We start from the raw sequence: 20754 nt of genomic DNA, 5'->3' as shown, positions 1-20754 counted from the left end.
AAGAGGAATTTGAGCTATCTCTATGTTGAAGGTGAACAAAAGAAAGAATGGCTTGAAAAATTAATTGATGATTCATCTGTTGTGATCATAGATTTAACGAAAATGCATCATTATTCAATTGATATCATTAAATTTATACATTTCAAGTGCCCATCTGCAATGCATATATCAACTAGATACTTAAAAGCTTGTGCATTTCAAAATGTTCAACAACTCAAATTATGGTATTTAAAGTTTTATGGCAGTCAACCCAGCTACAACAAATCAGTTCAACTTTTCAATCAATTGACCACTCTACGAAAGATGCATCCACGAGATCTGGCCTGTTTGGATACACATTTTTTACTTTACTTTGCCAAAAGAGAAATACGCTTCATTTGGGATAAATTACCAGAGCATCTAAAACACAATGAAGAAATCAAATAATATTCATTCTGCAAGCGACATCATCCTCAAACCGGTGCTGATTGGGAAATATCCAGTATATATTTATATCCATATCGAAAATTTTGCTTACAATGTAATTTAGAGAAATGAGTAAAAAAAATTTTTTTTGCATTATTGTTCTACTTATAGTCTAAGGAAACATGTATTGAAATAATAATATGCATATTTTATAAAAAATTTTTTAATTTATTAATAAAAATTTCATTTGATACATATATATTATTATTATTATCTTAAAACATTATACATTTACTTGAAAAGTTTTATTTGTGATAATTTTTTATTTAATATTGGATCTAATTTTTCACTAGTTTTTAAAATTCTGTTCTTAAATCTGTCCCTGTCTCTCGCAGCCTGTTCCCATTCCCCCTTTCTTGCATTTTTATATGCATATTTCCAATCATGCATATAATGAACAGTTGGTGTTAGATTGAAAGTAACAACCATTCTTTTTATACTAACTTACGAACAGTGCTGCTTATAGGATTGTATTCAATGATACGATCGTGAATAATTAAACAGTATGCTGTTGTGTTGGCTGCAAACCGATTAACTGATTCAAATTCCAGTCGAATGTCTACTGGTCCAGATTTTATAACTTCGTTCTGCTTGGAGCAATCAATTACACACCGTGGTGCTTGATCCAAAAATTTCTTTTTCGATAGGAGCGGTTCAGATTCTTTGTTATAGTATGATGTCTGAAAGTCTGTGTACATATGGTATAATAAAGCATACTGGTTGTGAGGTATATCTAAATTCAAGTGACCATAGGGATAACTTTGTGAATTTAAAAATAATTTGATGTTCCGCAGATTGCAGTGATCAAATTTGCTAGCATCTTTCCGAGCATCATTTTTCCTTGCTGTTTGAAATCCAAGAACAACGTAACGTGGCTTTTCGAGCTGAGTTGAGGTTTTGACTGCCCAAATATGTTTTGAAGTTGCAGGTAACAGAGGATATTCATACAATTCCCAAGTCCGAAAACTTATTGGTATAGCAGGATCATTGGCGATGTAGTTCAGAGTTTGAATTTTTTCCTTATCTGCTGGCGTTATGTATGGTACAATCCATTCAATTTTTTGGAGTGTAATTTTTACTTCTTCAGCAGCATCAGCATTTGTTTGTATGTAAGAATTTATATCACTATTTGATATCGTTAGAATTATTTCAAGTTGAACATTCATCAAAATTTTAAGATAATCTTCTGCAAAACCACTTAAAATATTAGGTGGAATGATAAAGTCAAAGTTTCCTGCATCATCGGTAAACTTAACCTCATTATCCATCAACCAGCCGGCATTTTTCAAAGTACTCAATTGATTTGGGCTAATTAACAAATATCCTTTCATTAAACTAGTTATACCAACTGTTACGTTCCCAAAATTAGGTATAAATTCATTTAGAGTTTTAAATAATTAAATATCAGGTTTTGACACGGTGGGTAGTCGATCGACCCCCGGTGTGTCGTCACAGATGAATTTACTATCTTATTATGATCATTACTGATTTACCATTATGGGCCCCATAAGTCTGCCCATACAACCCCCTGTGTTTCTAACCATTTCGCTTCGAAAGGCGGGAAAATGTCGTGCCCCGTCCTCCTGAAGAGCTCCTCTGAATAATACCCGTACCTGGGGTCGTTGATGGGAATAACGCCCCCCGGAGGGTGAACCTCTGGAACCTCGATTGGGACCAGCTTCCAAGCCCTGGTGATGTCTGTCCAATAGGCGGGACGGTTGTTGCTGGTGAAGATGGACTGACCCGGTGGATCTCGGCTCGTGGGTGATTTAGGCGAGTCTTCCTCAGCGGTTCGAACTACCTTTATTCGAGGTTCGATTAGTATCTCGTCGTCTGTTACTCGCACTACTGGTCTCACGGTTTGTACTACCTCCGTTCGCGGTTGGACTGGAGTTTCGGCGCCGATTGTCGGCAACGATAGGTAGAATGGCTGCGCCAAGCGACGACGACCCTCTTGCACCGAGCGACCCGATCTTCGTGACCGTTTTCCGTGAGGCATTTACGTATAGGAAATTGGTGCTGGCCGAACGCTGGCTAGCGCTCTTGCCGAAGATTTGGGACCTGGGGATACGCTGATTAAGCGCTCACCCAGAAGGAGGGTTGGGTTGGCGAAACGCTGGCTAGCGCTTTAGCCGAAAGGTATTCTTATATGGGTTGGAACTGCTATAAAGCGCTCCGCCCCATAATAAGTATATTTGGAAAATAGATTTGGTGTAATTGGTTTATTGGATCTGGGTAAGTTCAAGTCTGAGGATGGAGCTCTCTGCACTCGAGAGTCTCTAGCTCTACTGACTTGCTCCTGGCCAGAATAAATGTTTACAAATCTTATTGTCAGCCATGTTGGTAGCTCAGGTTGCTCCTGAGAGAGTCGACGAGGCCCGGGTCCCATGCTGACGCATGATGTTTTGGTTATCCGCGGCCACGGCAACTCTCTGCCGACGCCTTATCACAAGCGATTTCCGTTACCTCGCTGTTAGTATAACCACCAGCGAAGCAACTGATATCGCTTGGTATGCGTTCCGAGAATCATCTTAAATTAAAGTAAACGCTTTTAAATGAAAAATAAATCTTGAGAAAAAAAAAAATAGAAATCGAAATTAGGCGAAAATTCGTGGAACGTAACGCCAACATTGTTATTCCGATCCACTTCAACTCCATTTATCAATAGCCGAAACTCTTTGATCATATGAATTATTCCCATGTTTACAAAGTTAGTTGTAATGGCAACAGCTGTATTATCATTTTTCGTGAATTTACCGATGATATGTAGTCCACTTTTACTTGGAAGTATACACAAGTTTTGATTTTGAATTGTTATCCTCACTTCATCGTTGTTGTTTAGTGTTGATGACGCATAGGGTTGACGCGCATGCACCTCACAATGAGCAATAGAGTCATCAAATACGATTGGTCGTTGAATATTTAAAATTTCTGCCATTATTTATAGCGTTTATCTTATATTACTCCGTACTTATTTCCAGACGGTGGGTCTTTTTTTACAGCACCCCCCTTTTCATATAGCTTGGTGTGTAATTCCTAGAATCTTTTTTAAAATCTGTACCATATGCGCGCTGTTGACTTTTCAAGTATTTTTTAAGATTTTCCGAAACTTTATTACTCGACATTACAAAGACACATCGATCAATGAATGAATAATAAAATTACAATCAAATTTATAGAGAGTTCTCAAGAGTCACGTTTTGGTATAACACAAGCTAGACAGCAGCAATTTATTTTGTAGATTTTCCACGTAATTTTAGTCCGAGAGTTTTTAGGAACTGGGCGTTCTGTTGTGTTAATGGTCTGCGGGGTATTCGCTGACTGGTAAATTTCATCCATGGTAATGTCTTTTTATATCCAGCACCACTTTTTGTCTCGAAAACTATTCCCATAATTTATAAACTTTTCACGTGAAGTCTGATTGTTATAGTTTCACCTCTAAAATTTACTAATTTTCCATCCTGATCAACTATGTGCAGTCTTATATTATGTATAGCCTTTGTGAGTAGTGGAAGGTAAATAACATGAGATAGTACTTCCACAATCTTAAATCCTGGTGGTACACTAGGAAAGAATTCATGAATAGTATGCACTCTCCGATCGTTCATATATGCATTTGATGTAATATTACACTCAACTCTTAGTACATTAAGCTTAAGTATAGCAGAAGGTAAATTTGATGAATGAGTTTTATGAGGCTCAATTTGGCGATCTGTAAACCCTAATAAACGTCCTATAGAGTCTTTTGGTTCAAAATCTATAAATTGGTCACATTTAATTTCACCTTTCAGCTCATTAATATTCGCTTTTAATTTTAAACTGAGTTTTGGCAATGATTTACATATATATGTTTCAATATCTTCAATTTCATAGCTTCCAGTTGGTAAAGTTAACGCTATAGTCTTTGGTTTTGATGCTATTTCAATAGTTCGTGGTATATTATAATCATCATCAATCCTTGTAATAATCGATACATTTCTTTTGGCTCTTTTTCCATTATTATTTTTTACAAATTTTTTTCCCCCACCACCAACATTGTAGTATGCATTAATATCATTGCTATCATCATCATCATCATCATCATCATCAAAAGGTCTTTGATGAATAACACCATCTGGTGGATAAGTCACATAGAATTTATTAGCACCAATATCAATATTGGGTATTGAATTAAATGTAAGCAACTCTACAAGTCTTAATACATAATTTTTGTCTGGTGATAATTCAATAGGAGGGAAATAATTAGCCTCCAACACTGATGATGATCCTGTAAGTGCCAATGTAAATGACTCAACCATGACTGATTACTCAAGCGTAATTTCCATGAATTTATAGTTCTCCAGTGAGAAGTTTAAGACATAAATGTCCACATATAATTGTATTGAAATTTTGATATTGTTTGTGATTATATTTTATGCTACCAACACCGAGATAATCCACAATTTCTTGTGGTGGTTGTAAATTTCCAAAACTATCAAAATAAGTTACATTATTACCAATCTTTTTGTAATATACCCAGTGGGTACCAGATCCATATTTGTCATCTAAGTTGACTATCGCTGATTCATTTCTTTTAGGATCAGTTTTTGGTAAATCGTTTCTCATGAAAACTCCTCTAAAATTTGGAATTTTCAATTCTCTATCATACTTTAATATATCCTTATTTGTAAGTGCTCGGTGTGGTAGCTCTACTTGTTTTTTGATACTCCTTTACCTTTAGGATAAGGTCTCAAATATAAACCCATTCCACGTCTGTAAGGTCTCAAGTATAATCCTTTACCAATAGCAATTTCTTCCATTTTTGCATTATGTCTCTTACTCTCTGCTAGTTGATTTTTAGCTACACTTGCACTATTTACAGCTTTTGCAATAGCTGCAGCTCCACCTGCAAGAGCATCAGTTGCTGAAAGACCTGCAAATAATGGAATCATAAACGGAATAATGCCACCAGTTTTAACTGGTACTGGCAAAATACGTGGGAGTCTAATATTTTTTTTTCCACCTGATTTTTTAACAGCCTGACTTGCGCCAATCATTGCCGTTTTAATTGAATCACCACCAACTGTCATAGATTTTTTAGCCTCTCCTACAATATTTCTCAGTGCAACCTTCTTATTCATCTTTTTCTTTTTACCAATACTTTTCACGTTTGATTTTCTTTTTGTAACACCAGTCTTCTTCTTCTTCTTGCTCTTCAAACCCATTCCAAATCGTCTCTTTAGCTTCATAATTTTATTTATACTCCAAGCGGCTGCTTTTTCACCAATACCAGCATCTTTTGATTGAACTCTTTGCCACGCTTTTTCAGCAAGTACTTTATCAGCCTCGTGACGTGCTTCTAAGTTTTCACGATTATTCGAGTAAGCTATATCGTGTTCTTTGTACGCTGTATCCAATTGATTAATACCAGGATCACCACGAGCTAATTTTTTAGCTAATTTTGTACCCGGTCCACAGTATTGATAGCCAGGTATATGTAATTCAAACGGTAGTTTATTAATAATTCTATTAACTAAACCTTTACCTTTGACACGTCTATGCTCCATCACAGTAGCATAATGACTAATAAAAAAATCGTATAAAAGTTTATACTTATAGTAAAAATTAAAGAGTTGACAATACTGCTGCGAGTTGTAAACATGAAGTTCCAACATCAACCAGCTAAATTACCAGTGATCAATTTTGATCAAATAGTTCAAGGTACTGGATTGAAAAAAGTTAAAAGACACGGTCCTCTGTTACCCAACAGTGTACGTGCTGTATTTTGTGGTCCATCAAACTGTGGAAAGACTAATGCTTTGTTATCCATCATTATACATCCGAATGGATTGAGATTTGATAATATTTACCTCTACTCAAAATCCCTCGAACAGCCAAAATATAAGTTTTTAGAGTCACTTTTAAAACCTATAAAAGACATTGGATTTTTTCCTTTCAATGAGCATGGAGATGTCATAAAGCCTGAAGATGCTAAACCCAACTGATTAATGATATTTGATAATGTTGCATGTGAAAAACAGGATCATATAAAAGCCTATTTCTGTATGGGTAGACATAAAAATGTCGATAGTTTTTATCTCTGTCAAACATATACACGCATTCCCAAACATCTGATTCGTGACAATATTAATTTTTTAGTTATATTTCGACAAGATGAAATGAATTTAAAACACATTTACGATGATCATGTAAATACTGACATGCAATACAATACTTTCAAGGACTTATGCTCAGCGTGCTGGAATAATAATAAATATGGCTTTGTAGTAATTGACAAAGACAGTGAATTGAATGATGGAAGGTATCGTAAGGGTTTTGACTGTTTCATTAGTATAAATTAACCTGTATCGGATAAATAATAATCATACATGTTAAGTAGTTTGTTAAATCAACATGAAGTCGGAGGATATTTTAAAACAAAAAGATGTTTTACATCAAATCTCCCGGGCAAGTGATGCAATCCGACGCAAACATAAACTCTTGAAGTTAGGAAAGGATACAACTGAAAAAGCCATGGATGAAACCAATAGTCACACCATTGAAAACTCTTATTGAATCATCCGAGCGAAAAATTAAACAAGAAGACATAAAAAAAGAGATAAAAGAAGAAACAAAAAATGAAAACTTAGACCAACAACTACAACAACAACAACCAGATGACTTTGGTAGTCTGATCTCTGAAGATGAAAGTTTCATTAATCGCAGCAGACAGTATCGATCTATAGAACCACTAGCTTCAAGTAGTCCTATCAAAACGGATTGTTTATTAAAAACTTACATACAAAAATTAAATCGAAATCATAAAGAGAATGATTTTAGGTATGGTGTTCGAAAAAAAAATAAAGCAATGTACATTGGAAATTCAAGTATTTATTTCAACAATGATGAAATTAATGTTCAAGACAAAGTTTATCCTATGACTCATGGTTTATTGGAATTATTATTCAAAAAAGCTCTTCAAGATTCACTTGTAACACAGAATGATAAGAAATACTACTTAGATATTGTTGAAAGAACAAATATGTATTGGAAAAATTACAAGCCAAATACAAGTATTTTCAATGATCCATCACCCAAGTTCAAAAATTATGTTGTCGAATTCCTAGCAAAAAGACATGCAAATTTTTCGAAAGGTGGAGGCTTACCTAGCCACATGATAGTCAAGAAGAAAAATAGAAATATGGATTATGTATACTGGGATGATCCTAATGAACTGGTTGAAAGAGTACGCCTATTAATGGCCTCTCAATCAGCTGGTAATACCAGTCATACTAATGAAATTATTTCGATTATTGAAGAATTAAGAGAGGCTGAAATTATATATTAGAAGTAATATTTCAGAAATTTCACCATTAGTTTGTGAACTGTTGAAGTGAACTGAACGATAAAAAAAATGAGTATTGATATATTTGGACGTTCTTTGAAAGCTGTAGCAGTTGTTAGTGGGCCTCCAGGAACTCCAGGAAGAGGATTTAAAATAAATTCTGATGGGCAAAATGATTTAGAAAACAAAAGATTATGTGAAGTTGGAGAACCAGTGAAAGATAATGACGCGATAACATTGAAATTTATGCGTGATTTTATAAATAAAGAATTATCTTTATTAGAGAGGACTATAAGAGAAGATCAATCAGAAATTATTTCCCATTTACATTCAGAAGTTGTATCATTGAGGACTTCTTTTGATTTGTTGAAAAAAGAAAATCAAGAATTAAAAAGAAAGAAACAGAAACAAGAAGAATTAGGAAAAAAAAAGGCCATTCGGCAGCCGAAATGGAAGTAGATTTCATTTATTTAAATTTTTATATTTTAATGAATTAAATTTATTTTTATTACAATTATTATAACAATTATGTTACATAGTTGTTATTTATTTATTCAATTTAAATGCCAAAGCAATCGCCGAATGGCAAAAATACAAAATAGAAGAGTGTAAAGTACATGTAAGAGTATAAACAGATCTACTAGATATTTTAACAAGTTATTAGTAATTACATATAGCTTATAATAATCAATTCTGTATTGTTTTGATATCATTTTGTGAACCTAAAAAAATTGTGTTACACATCTCGCTAGACATTTTTATATTTTTTGCTTCCAATAATTTCTGTGAATTATTTCCTAAAAGAAAAATCTATCTTTTTCTTAAATTAAATTAAATTAAATTAAAGATTTAGTTAATTATTTTAAGTTAAAAATGACCTTTGAATATAAAATAATTGAAAAACAACAACAAATAAAATAAAAAATTATAGAAATACAAAAAAAAACTTATGAAAACAGACAAAAAAAAATACTACAAAATAAAACAAAAATAAATAAAAAAAAATATGAAATATTGAAAAAAAAAAAAATAAAAAAATTTTTGAAATGAGAAAAAACAATAAACCAAGGTAACGAATATAAAAATGACGAAATAAAGTGCTTTTTTTTTTCAAATAGGACGACAGTATAGAAAATTCGAACGCTAAGAGTAATTATCACTTACTTTTCATAAAGAATATGGAAAATATATGAATGTGTACACTCGATAAGAAAGTCATCAATTTTATCATAGTCATTACAATAAATGAAAAAAAAAAGGAACGGAAGTACTATACAGATGAGTAATTACAATTTAAAAAAAAAAGTATAACTAAAAAAAAAAACAATAATGAATAATTCATTTTTTAATTATTTCAGTTTTTATTTGAGTAAGAAGTAAATAAATAACTAGAAAACATAATATCAATTGATAGATATGATCAAAAGATGTAAAAAAATTGGATTATAGGTGAGAAAAAAAAACAAGAAAAAAAGAAGAAAATAAAGAATGAGAAGCGTCAGGAACATTTTTTTTGATTGATCAAGAATGAGACCATATGTACAAGCGTTAAATATCTATACAATTGACGGGAAATTATAAACAAAATGTAAAATAAGTAATGATAATAGCAATAATATACATCTTCTGTTACAATAATATAATGACATCAAAACGAATGCAAAAGTAAAATTTCATTAAATCTGTCTGAAAAAGTAGCTAATTTTTAGCCTAGACTGATAATAAGGTACACAAATTAAAGCTTATTTAATAGGCTTTCAGATGCTCTTTATAGAATTGTGATAAGATATCGCGTTCAATTGTAATTGCACGGAAATACGTAAAAATTGAAAATTTTTACGATTTTTGAAAATTTTTGAATTGCTATTATTCCTGAACTATTCAATTTGGAAAAATGAATCAGTATACAAATTGAAGCTTATTAAACAAGCTTTCAAATGCAATTTACAGAAATCCAATAGGATGTCGCTTTCCATTGTTATTACATGGAAATAAGGTAAAAGCGAAAATTTTTTGCGATTTTTGAAAATTTTTGAATTGCTCTCATTTTTAAACTAATCGAGAGATTTGGCTCATCTTAGAACTTAACCTCAGAAATCGTCCTAAGAATAAGAATGTTACGTTTTATTGAGATCCGTATAGAATTACGGGAGTTAGAGAAGAGGCACTGCCGATAATATCGTATATATTAGGGTGGGTCAAAAAAATCGAATAATTTATTTTTGACTTTATACTCTGAAAAATAGGTTCGTAGACACCTAAAAAGAATTCTCTCCAAGTATAAGCTCTTAATTATAACGGGAAGGTCCTCCGCTTTGCGGGTTTCTATTTTTTTCGAATAATCAGATAAAAAAATTTATATCTCGCTTCCAACTGCTTGGAAAAATATTCCGTGGCATAGATTTTGTGAGAAATTGAATGCTTTACAAAAATGGTCTCTTATGATTTTTTGATTAAGTGAAGCCGTTACGAGATATTCATCGTCAAACATTAACGAATATCAATATTTCCAGTTTTTGATCAATAATTCGATAAATTTTAATTTAAACTATGAGTTTCAGGAAAATTTACATAAATTTGAGTTTCGATCGATGAAGAAATGTTATAAACAATTTTTTTAATATTGTTTTCAGTCTTGAGCTTGTTTGATTGCATTAAAACAAGAAATTAGAGCATTTTTTCGACATATAGCCAATGATTAGTTTAATTTGAAGTGAATGACATATTTCTTTGTCAAATTTAATATGAAAAGTATTGAATCAAGTGAGAAACAACCAGTATTTAACTTTTTTATAGATAAATTTTTTATTGAATTATCAATTGCAATATAATTGTCTATATTTTTAACATAACAGTACGCTATTACTATAAATAATTTCTTTTATTACAATTTGGGAATGTTTTTTGATGTTCTTTGACAACTTGCAATAAGTACTGGAATTGTTCTTCATTTTTGTCAAGCATTGATTATATTCACTGACTAATGCAACAGCTCGCTCTGCTGAATCATTGACAACTTTTAGTTGTTGAAAGTATTCTTTATTTTCGAGATAACTCTCATTAGTAGGCCATAATTCAACATCGATATCAAGAAAGTCATACGGTAGATCGAAGATTTTGAAAAGATTTAATGACTTTTTAGACACAAAGTCACTCAGAGTTCTCTGCGCCAATGAATTCAAATCTTTTTAGCAATTACAAATCTTTTAGCTTTAGAATCTATACCTTCACGAGTATTAACAGCTTCAACAATACTTTTTTACTTCTAATGGAACGCCATCGTCAAACAGTGATAAAATGGCAAGTTCATCGCTCAAATACCATAAGTGCGAAATCATTTTTTCACACACGTAGCTGAAGAAATCAAAGGATTGATATGTTTGTACTCCAATAAATTTTTCATAAACTGCAAGTCATGATAAGCAGCAGTTGTTGCAGAAGTTGATGAAAACCAAGCTTTTAAATACAATGTGACTATAAAAATACAAAAATGACGAAGACCATGCAATTCTTTCTGAGAGAGTTTGAATTCATCTCTGAATAGATACATTTTCAAACTATAAATGGCCTTAGCCATCCATCTAGCATGATGAACAGCACTAGGACGTTTGAAAGAAATCTTTTCTTGAGGCATTTCTCCAAGGAAAATCAATGATAATTCCAATAATTCTTTATCTAACTTATTATAACATTTCTTTATCGATCGAAACTCAAATTTATGTAAATTTTCCTGAAACTCATAGTTTAAATTAAAATTTATCGAATTATTGATCAAAAACTGGAAATATTGATATTCGTTAATGTTTGACGATGAATATCTCGTAACGGCTTCACTTAATCAAAAATCATAAGAGACCATTTTTGTAGAGCAGTAAATTTCCTACAAAATCATGAGTTTCGCAATCCGAAATAATTTTTTTCATCGACTTATAAAATTCATAATAAAAACGAATATTTCCCTTAAAATAGCCAAACTTCAACTATGAATATCTTTTAATCGGTTGAGTTTTTGAAAAAGTCATAAGAGACCTTTTTGTAAAGCATTCAATTTCTCACAAAATCTATGCCACGGAATATTTTTCCAAGCAGTTGGAAGCGAGATATAAATTTTTTTATCTGATTATTCGAAAAAATAGAAACCCGCAAAGCGGAGGACCTTCCCGTTATAATTAAGAGCTTATACTTGGAGAGAATTCTTTTTAGGTGTCTACGAACCTATTTTTCAGAGTATAAAATCAAAAATAAATTATTCGATTTTTTTGACCCACCCTAGTATATATATATATATATATATATATATATATATATATATATATATATATATATATATATATATATATATATGAAACGTGGGTTTCGGGGACACATCTACGGTTAAACCGATACTTCGAGGACGCAATCAATAGTTCGAGGACGGGCTTGAAGTATCCACAGATCTAACCGATAGATTGAGGACTGATACTTTGAGGACGTCCTCAAACTATCAAAAAATTTATATCTTTTTATATATGATAGTTTGAGACACCTTTTTTTTTTTCATTTTTGAGTGATATAAAAGGTTCCAAAACTGTTGTCACAACGATTTTCATTTATATTACAAATTCAAACAAAATATATCATTTCTACGATAATACCGATAGTTTGGGGACATCATAAAGCAACTTCAAAGTAACGTGCCTCTGGGTTTGCTGTGAGAAAAAGTAACCCTTGAATAATAAACAACTTAAACTTGTGTTTTTTAGGTAAATTTTAAACCAATGTATCAATCGATTTTTAAATTCTAATCAGCTCTCAACAAAAAAACCTACACTGCTGAGAACTGCATCGGAATTATTTTTTTCTTATCAAAAATGAAGAGAGTGCAATTTTGAAATCAGTTATAGTGTTGTGGACTTATAAAAAACTGTAAACCACTATTTTATAGGTAAATACTTGATGAAAAAATCCTGAGGTACGCTGGTCTCGAACTCGGGTCCTCTTGCGTCGAAGTATGAAACACTGCTCACTCGTCCAAGTCACAGTTCGTTTTACGTCGTAACTATCATGTGTGTTAAGCCTTACATAACGAAATATACTGATTTCATAATTTTTCTGATATCAAATGAATTTTAAAATCTAGAATTAAATTATCTGGCATAAAATTCAAGTCTAACAATTTATATAATTCCATAAAATTTCAGTAAAACTCATAAAATGTTATAGAATTCTATGAAACTTTGTAAAAACTCTTATAAAAGGCACGCTAGTGAAACTTGCGGTACTGAATAGGCAATTTCTAAATTTTCCTAAATTTTCATAAAAATTGATAAAATCTTACAATTTCAAAAAATTTCGTGTGAACTCGGTAACAGAGAACTTTACATGGACGTGTAGAGTAAAACTTTTACAGAATAAACGATATATCCCTGTCATTTGAATATTTTTAACTTCCCGCTAAAAAAAATTGAAAATTTTTTAAAATGCGGGAAGTTATTGTCTTTACCCCGTTTTTCGAAAATCGAGTTTTCATCAGATCTCGACGTTTTGAGATCCTAGGAAGCTTCCCTGACTATTTCCGAGATGGTGTCTGTATGTATGTATGTATGCGCGCGCGCGCGTGTGTGTGTGTGTGTGTGTGTGATCCTTTTATAACTTTTGAACGGCTTGACCGATTTGATCGCGATTGGTGTCATTCGAACGGGCGTCACTAAACTTAGATTTCCTGTGAGTTGGAACCGATTCGGACCGGTAGATTTTGAGAAATCTCAAAAAAACTAAGAAAAAAAATTTTCAAAATGTGGTTTTTTTGAAATAACTTATAAACGGCTAGATTGATCGATACCAAAAAGTAATCAGCTCTTAACCTTGAAAAACTACGTCGATCAAGCTCAAGTGCGTCAAAATCGGTTGATTCGTTCGTGAGTTATCGTTGTCGAAAAAGAAACCAAAAAAAATGTGTTTTCGGAATTCCATCAAAATTCTTACTTTGATAAACTGAAACTTGAAAATTTATTGTGAGGCCTGAAAAATTGCGTCGATTGCCACCAACCGTGTAAAAATCGATTTATTCATTCAAAAGTTATTGCGGTTTGAAAACCTAAGAAATAGTATTTTATTAAAACTCCATCTGATTTTCGAGCTCGGAGAGCTCGAAATGACACGAAAATCAAAATTTTAATTTTCTGTATAAGCGTATTTTTAAGTTTTTTAAAACCATTATTCATTTAAGCTCTGATTATGTAATCTTAGCATAATAAGAATTTGATTTCCGACTATACTTTTACTAAAGTTTGAATGATTTTCATAAGCTAATTGCATACTTCAGGGACAAATCACCGATTGCTCCGATACTTTGAGGACCAAACCGATAAAGAAGAATATTCCAAGCAATATGATGATGTCAATTAGACAAATCTGAAGATCATTTCAATTTTTACATTCAAATCTTTCGGCAATGGTTTGACTGACTAGCAAATTGACAATAATTATAGAAAAAAAAATTCTCTTTCAAAAAGTACTTGAACAATTTTTACGTCAGCCTAACCCAAACAACGTTACGTAGCATTTTTGGCAGGAACTCTATGACTGAAAAAAAAATTTTTTTTTTTTTTAATTTTTTATAATGGATTAACTGATTATGAAATTGAAAATAATAATAGAGAATAAAATTCTCTCTCGAAACATACTGAGATCATTTTTACTTCAATCTAGTAGAATAAAAGTTATGTAGTATATTTCGCTAGAACTTAATAAGTGAAAGAAATTTTGATTTTTTTTTTTCACATATTTTTGTAATATTTCGACACATAAGGGAATTAAGAATAATTGTAGAAAAAAAAATTTCCTTTTAAAAAGTACTGAGATGATTTTTATTTCAAACTAGCCCGAACGAAGTTACGCGACATTTTCAACTGAAATTTTTAGAGTAAAAAATATAATGACTATTTATAAACTTTTTAGATAGTTGTTTGGCTGATATGTGAATTGACAATAATTATAGAGTCAAGAATTCTCTCTCAGAAAGTACTTGAATAATTATTACGTCAATTTCTGGTTATATTCTTACTAAAGTTTGAATGATTTTCATAAGCTAATTGCATCCCTCGCGGTTTTGATAATTCCGTAAAAATACCGTCATTTTTCGGCATTTATGCTCATGCCGTATATTTACCGTTATAATTCGGTAATAATGCGGTTAAACTATAGTTGTTGTGGTAAGTTTTTATCCTATAATTATTAGGGTGGGTCAAAAAAATCGAATAATTTATTTTTGACTTTATACTCTGAAAAATAGGTTCGTAGACACCTAAAAAGAATTCTCTCCAAGTATAAGCTCTTAATTATAACGGGAAGGTCCTCCGCTTTGCGGGTTTCTATTTTTTTCGAATAATCAGATAAAAAAATTTATATCTCGCTTCCAACTGCTTGGAAAAATATTCCGTGGCATAGATTTTGTGAGAAATTGAATGCTTTACAAAAAAGGTCTCTTATGACTTTTTCAAAAACTCAACCGATTAAAAGATATTCATAGTTGAAGTTTGGCTATTTTAAGGAAAATATTCGTTTTTATTATGAATTTTATAAGTCGATGAAAAAAAATTATTTCGGATTGCGGAACTCATTATTTTGTAAGAAATTTACTGCTCTACAAAAATGGTCTCTTATGATTTTTTGATTAAGTGAAGCCGTTACGAGATATCCATCGTCAAACATTAACGAATATCAATATTTCCAGTTTTTGATCAATAATTCGATAAATTTTAATTTAAACTATGAGTTTCAGGAAAATTTACATAAATTTGAGTTTCGATCGATAAAGAAATGTTATAAACAATTTTTTTAATATTGTTTTCAGTCTTGAGCTTGTTTGATTGCATTAAAACAAGAAATTAGAGCATTTTTTTCGACATATAGCCAATGATTAGTTTAATTTGAAGTGAATGACATATTTCTTTGTCAAATTTAATATGAAAAGTATTGAATCAAGTGAGAAACAACCAGTATTTAACTTTTTTATAGATAAATTTTTTATTGAATTATCAATTGCAATATAATTGTCTATATTTTTAACATAACAGTACGCTATTACTATAAATAATTTCTTTTATTACAATTTGGGAATGTTTTTGATGTTCTTTGACAACTTGCAATAAGTACTGGAATTGTTCTTCATTTTTTGTCAAGCATTGATTATATTCACTGACTAATGCAACAGCTCGCTCTGCTGAATCATTGACAACTTTTAGTTGTTGAAAGTATTCTTTATTTTCGAGATAACTCTCATTAGTAGGCCATAATTCAACATCGACATCAAGAAAGTCATACGGTAGATCGAAGATTTTGAAAAGATTTAATGACTTTTTAGACACAAAGTCACTCAGAGTTCTCTGCGCCAATGAATTCAAATCTTTTTAGCAATTACAAATCTTTTAGCTTTAGAATCTGTACCTTCACGAGTATTAACAGCTTCAACAATACTTCTTTTTACTTCTAATGGAACGCCATCGTCAAACAGTGATAAAATGGCAAGTTCATCGCTCAAATACCATAAGTGCGAAATCATTTTTTCACACGTAGCTGAAGAAATCAAAGGATTGATATGTTTGTACTCCAATAAATTTTTCATAAACTGCAAGTCATGATAAGCAGCAGTTGTTGCAGAAGTTGATGAAAACCAAGCTTTTAAATACAATGTGACTATAAAAATACAGAAATGACGAAGACCATGCAATTCTTTCTGAGAGAGTTTGAATTCATCTCTGAATAGATACATTTTCAAACTATAAATGGCCTTAGCCATCCATCTAGCATGATGAACAGCACCAGGACGTTTGAAAGAAATCTTTTCTTGAGGCATTTCTCCAAGGAAAATCAATGATAATTCCAATAATTCTTTATCTAACTTATTATAACATTTCTTTATCGATCGAAACTCAAATTTATGTAAATTTTCCTGAAACTCATAGTTTAAATTAAAATTTATCGAATTATTGATCAAAAACTGGAAATATTGATATTCGTTAATGTTTGACGATGAATATCTCGTAACGGCTTCACTTAATCAAAAATCATAAGAGACCATTTTTGTAGAGCAGTAAATTTCCTACAAAATCATGAGTTCCGCAATCCGAAATAATTTTTTTCATCGACTTATAAAATTCATAATAAAAACGAATATTTTCCTTAAAATAGCCAAACTTCAACTATGAATATCTTTTAATCGGTTGAGTTTTTGAAAAAGTTATAAGAGACCTTTTTTGTAAAGCATTCAATTTCTCACAAAATCTATGCCACGGAATATTTTTCCAAGCAGTTGGAAGCGAGATATAAATTTTTTTATCTGATTATTCGAAAAAAATAGAAACCCGTAAAGCGGAGGACCTTCCCGTTATAATTAAGAGCTTATACTTGGAGAGAATTCTTTTTAGGTGTCTACGAACCTATTTTTCAGAGTATAAAATCAAAAATAAATTATTCGATTTTTTTGACCCACCCTAATAATTATCCAGTATATATACTGCACTTATGCTGTACAGTTACCGAAAATATACTATACAATTACCGCATTAATGCCCAAATTTTACCCAAAAAATTCCGTAATTATTTCATAATTTTGTCGAATATTTTCTAGTATAATAGACAATTATAATAATTATTAAAGATTTGGTTATATTTTTAGTTCACTTGCATGTTAGAAAAGAATAAAATGAAAAATTTCCAATTTTGCTTTTTATTCTGCATCGTTACTTAGCAGAAACAAGTACTGTTTTTGAATAAATACTATATAGAATATTATTTTTCAATTAAGTATTTAACGGTTATGAATACAAAGGAATACATATGTTAAGTAAATATATTCTAATTTTAATTTCAATCTTTAATTTCTCACTTAGAAAATTGCAAATTTTCTAAAATCGAAAAGTTATATTGTTTCGCATTTATAATTATATTATTTAATTTTAAAAATGCTTATCGAAAGATGGACGGTGTGGCTTAATGTACATAGAATAAGCAAAAATCAATTGGTATAGACCGGGTAGCTCAAATGGTAAAGTAGCCGACTGTCCTCGGGAGGTTCTGGGTTCGAATCCCGGTCCGAGCATTATTTAATTTTACACCATTTTTTAAATATGGTTTTAATACAGTCATTTTACCACCTTATTACCATAAGTATGCCGCATTTTCAGCGTAAATATTCCGCATTTTTACGGTAAATGTTCCATAATGTTTCGATAAAAAAACTGACCAAAACACCCGAAAAAATGTTGAAAAAATACCGCATTAATACTGTATAACTGCGGCATTTTTTCGGCATTTCCAAAACCGCTAGGGATATTTCAGGGACAAATCGCCGATGCTTTGAGAACTAAACCAAAAAAAAAAAGATATTCAACGTTTAATGACTTTCATATTCCAAGTAATTCGACAATGTCAGTCAGACGATTGAGAAGATCACTTCCACTCTGTCTATTTGTAATGTGTATGCGCATTATCTTAAACGTTTCTTGAAGCTAAAAAAATTTTGGAACGAGTTACGAAGTTGTTGAAAAGCTGCATTGATTTTTATGTACTAATTGCATACTTTAAGGACAGATCATCGATTTCTCCGATACTTTGAAGACTGAACCGATAAAAAATATGTCGAACATCTAATAATTCTTATATTCCAATTAATTTGAAGATGTCAGTAAGATAGTTAAAAGCAGATAGTCGTTTTTAATCTGTGTGTCGATAATGCACGTGCGAATAATTTTAAACATTTATTGAAGCTAAACAATGACCAAAACGAGTTGAGAGCTTGGAGAAATAAGCAAAACGGTTGACCCTGCAGGCTACTTCTCCAATTTCCTGCTAATTTTAAATGCAAAGCGCTCTCAATTTTAACTATAGCGATGTTTTTGAGCTCTTCGAACTCAGAAGTTTAGTTTTTATCCAGTAAATTTTGTGCGATTATGAGAGCGTTACAAAAATTTTTAGAAAATAAATTAATCTAATGAAAAATTTTTAAATTATATTGGAAAACTATTTTTTAGAAATAAGTATGATATACATTTTGATTTACCAAACTTAATTTTAAATTAAACTTTTTGAAACCTTCTAATAGATCGATCATTTCAAATTGCAAGTACACAACTGTGTAACTGTAAGCGTATTATTAGCAGCTAGAGCTGCTTATATATAATTCGTTAACAGTTATTAAAGACTCTTACATCTTAAACACGCGTCTTAATAATAAATTTCAAAATAATTCATTACATTCACAACTACCATCAGATGATTGATAGGACTTAATTTTAGAACATTTTTTTTTTAATTAGATTGTAATTAATTGGTAAATGTTGTAGAACCGATACTTTTGTTGAAATTTCTAAAATTGTAATCAAGAAAATCAACTGCAAAAATTATATCAAAATTAACGAAATTCTATAATTTTATTTAGAGTTAATATGAAAAAAATGATACAAAATTCCTAAGCATCTACAGTCGTTGAGCACTCGTATGTTTATGTCAAACACTGCAAATCGATGATGTCGACTTATACATATAATATTCAATTTATTTTGATTCAACTGAAGTGAAAAATTACTTTCATAAGAATTTAAGATATCCATCCAAGAAATCTATTAGCAAATTTTTTTTAGATTAAAATTATTTCATTTCTTCTGAAGAAATGCAATCATGTTTCTTTCCTCACATAGAGAGAAAAACAGCTCACTTATGAAAATATTAATACAGAGTACAGGCATAGAATAAGTGATGAATAAAAAAGTAAGAAACGAAAATTTTATTAAGTAGTGAAAACTGAGGACTATCTAATTCGTTAATTCATCGCTTATCCAACGGACTTCAGAGACAAATTTTAAATACTTTGAAAAAAACTATGAGAATAATATGACATATACAAAGTTATCGATTCTTATAAAATTTCTAATACTACTGAACTCGATTTTTAGCAGCCTAAATTTAATAAGTTTTTGAAATTAATCGGAACAGTAGACTCAAAGTTATTACCATCATAGGACTGTGATTAGCACTTACTATTATTTTCAATAATTTTCTCGAATTGTCTTTAAGCTTACATCTCCAAAAAAAATAAAGATTCTTGAAAATCAAACTGGAATCATATATCTGTTGACTGTCAAAAAATCTTTAAAATATTTGTTATACTATAAAAATTTCAATAACACTCATATTAAACAAAACACATTTCGAATTGAATCAAAAATAGTTTATTTTCATAAAAAAAAAAACTTTTCAAATAAGATAATTAAACAGAACTATTATGAACATACTTGGTAACAGATATCGATTTTCTCAATATGTTGTTAAAGAATATTATATATACTGTAATAGCGGAAAGTAATATAGAAGCAAAATTTCTAAATTATTAATCTTATGAATAATTACTCTGCTGAATTAGACGGTAATTAAGATAGCATCGAATATGGTAGATATCTATGCTAACATAAATTAATCAACCAAATTATGAAACATTTTTTCTATTGCATACCAAAACATCGGGTTAACATTAATCCAATGTTAGCAGGTACATATCAATTCTATAATTTTACAAAAGATTTAATAATAGGAACAACTCTTCGGTTGAAATTATTTATTACACTTCTCACAAAAATTAAGGGAGCAGAAAAAAAATCCAAATTTTTGGGGGATTTTCAACAGGCTGTAACTTATACAAAAATGGTCGTACAGCAAAAAAAAAAGCAAATTGTAGCTCTGAGTGTTTTGTTTTTGGATCTGAGTTTGAAAATTTTTTTTTGAAAATATTTTTCGAGTAATCATAAGAAAACCACCGAAAAAAAATTTTTCGAAATTTTTTTGGTTTTTTTTTTTAATCTACGGACGTGGAAAAAATTTTTTCGACTCAACCTCCATATGGACCGGATAGCTTGTTTATTCAGATTTAATTTCGTTTTTTTTTAATTTCGATACGAGCATTTCTCGCTGAGATATCGATGTTTGAATGG

General features: G+C 30.8%; 1 protein-coding gene across 1 annotated transcript; it reads right to left on the bottom strand.

The window, feature by feature from the left end:
* Nucleotides 1–899: 899 nt before the first annotated feature.
* Nucleotides 900–1796, bottom strand: LOC141526509 (uncharacterized). The gene has a single exon (XM_074241544.1). It carries the CDS (start codon nt 1794–1796, stop codon nt 900–902), a length of 897 nt encoding a protein of 298 aa, XP_074097645.1.
* Nucleotides 1797–20754: the final 18958 nt, after the last annotated feature.

The sequence above is a fragment of the Cotesia typhae genome, unplaced genomic scaffold (assembly GCF_013202065.1).
Source record: "Cotesia typhae breed Kobodo isofemale line unplaced genomic scaffold, CoteBio_Ctyphae contig_34, whole genome shotgun sequence".
In the NCBI taxonomy this organism is placed as follows: domain Eukaryota; kingdom Metazoa; phylum Arthropoda; class Insecta; order Hymenoptera; family Braconidae; genus Cotesia; species Cotesia typhae.
Note: the sequence above shows the minus strand (reverse complement) of the source record. Positions and strands in the feature narration are given on the sequence as shown.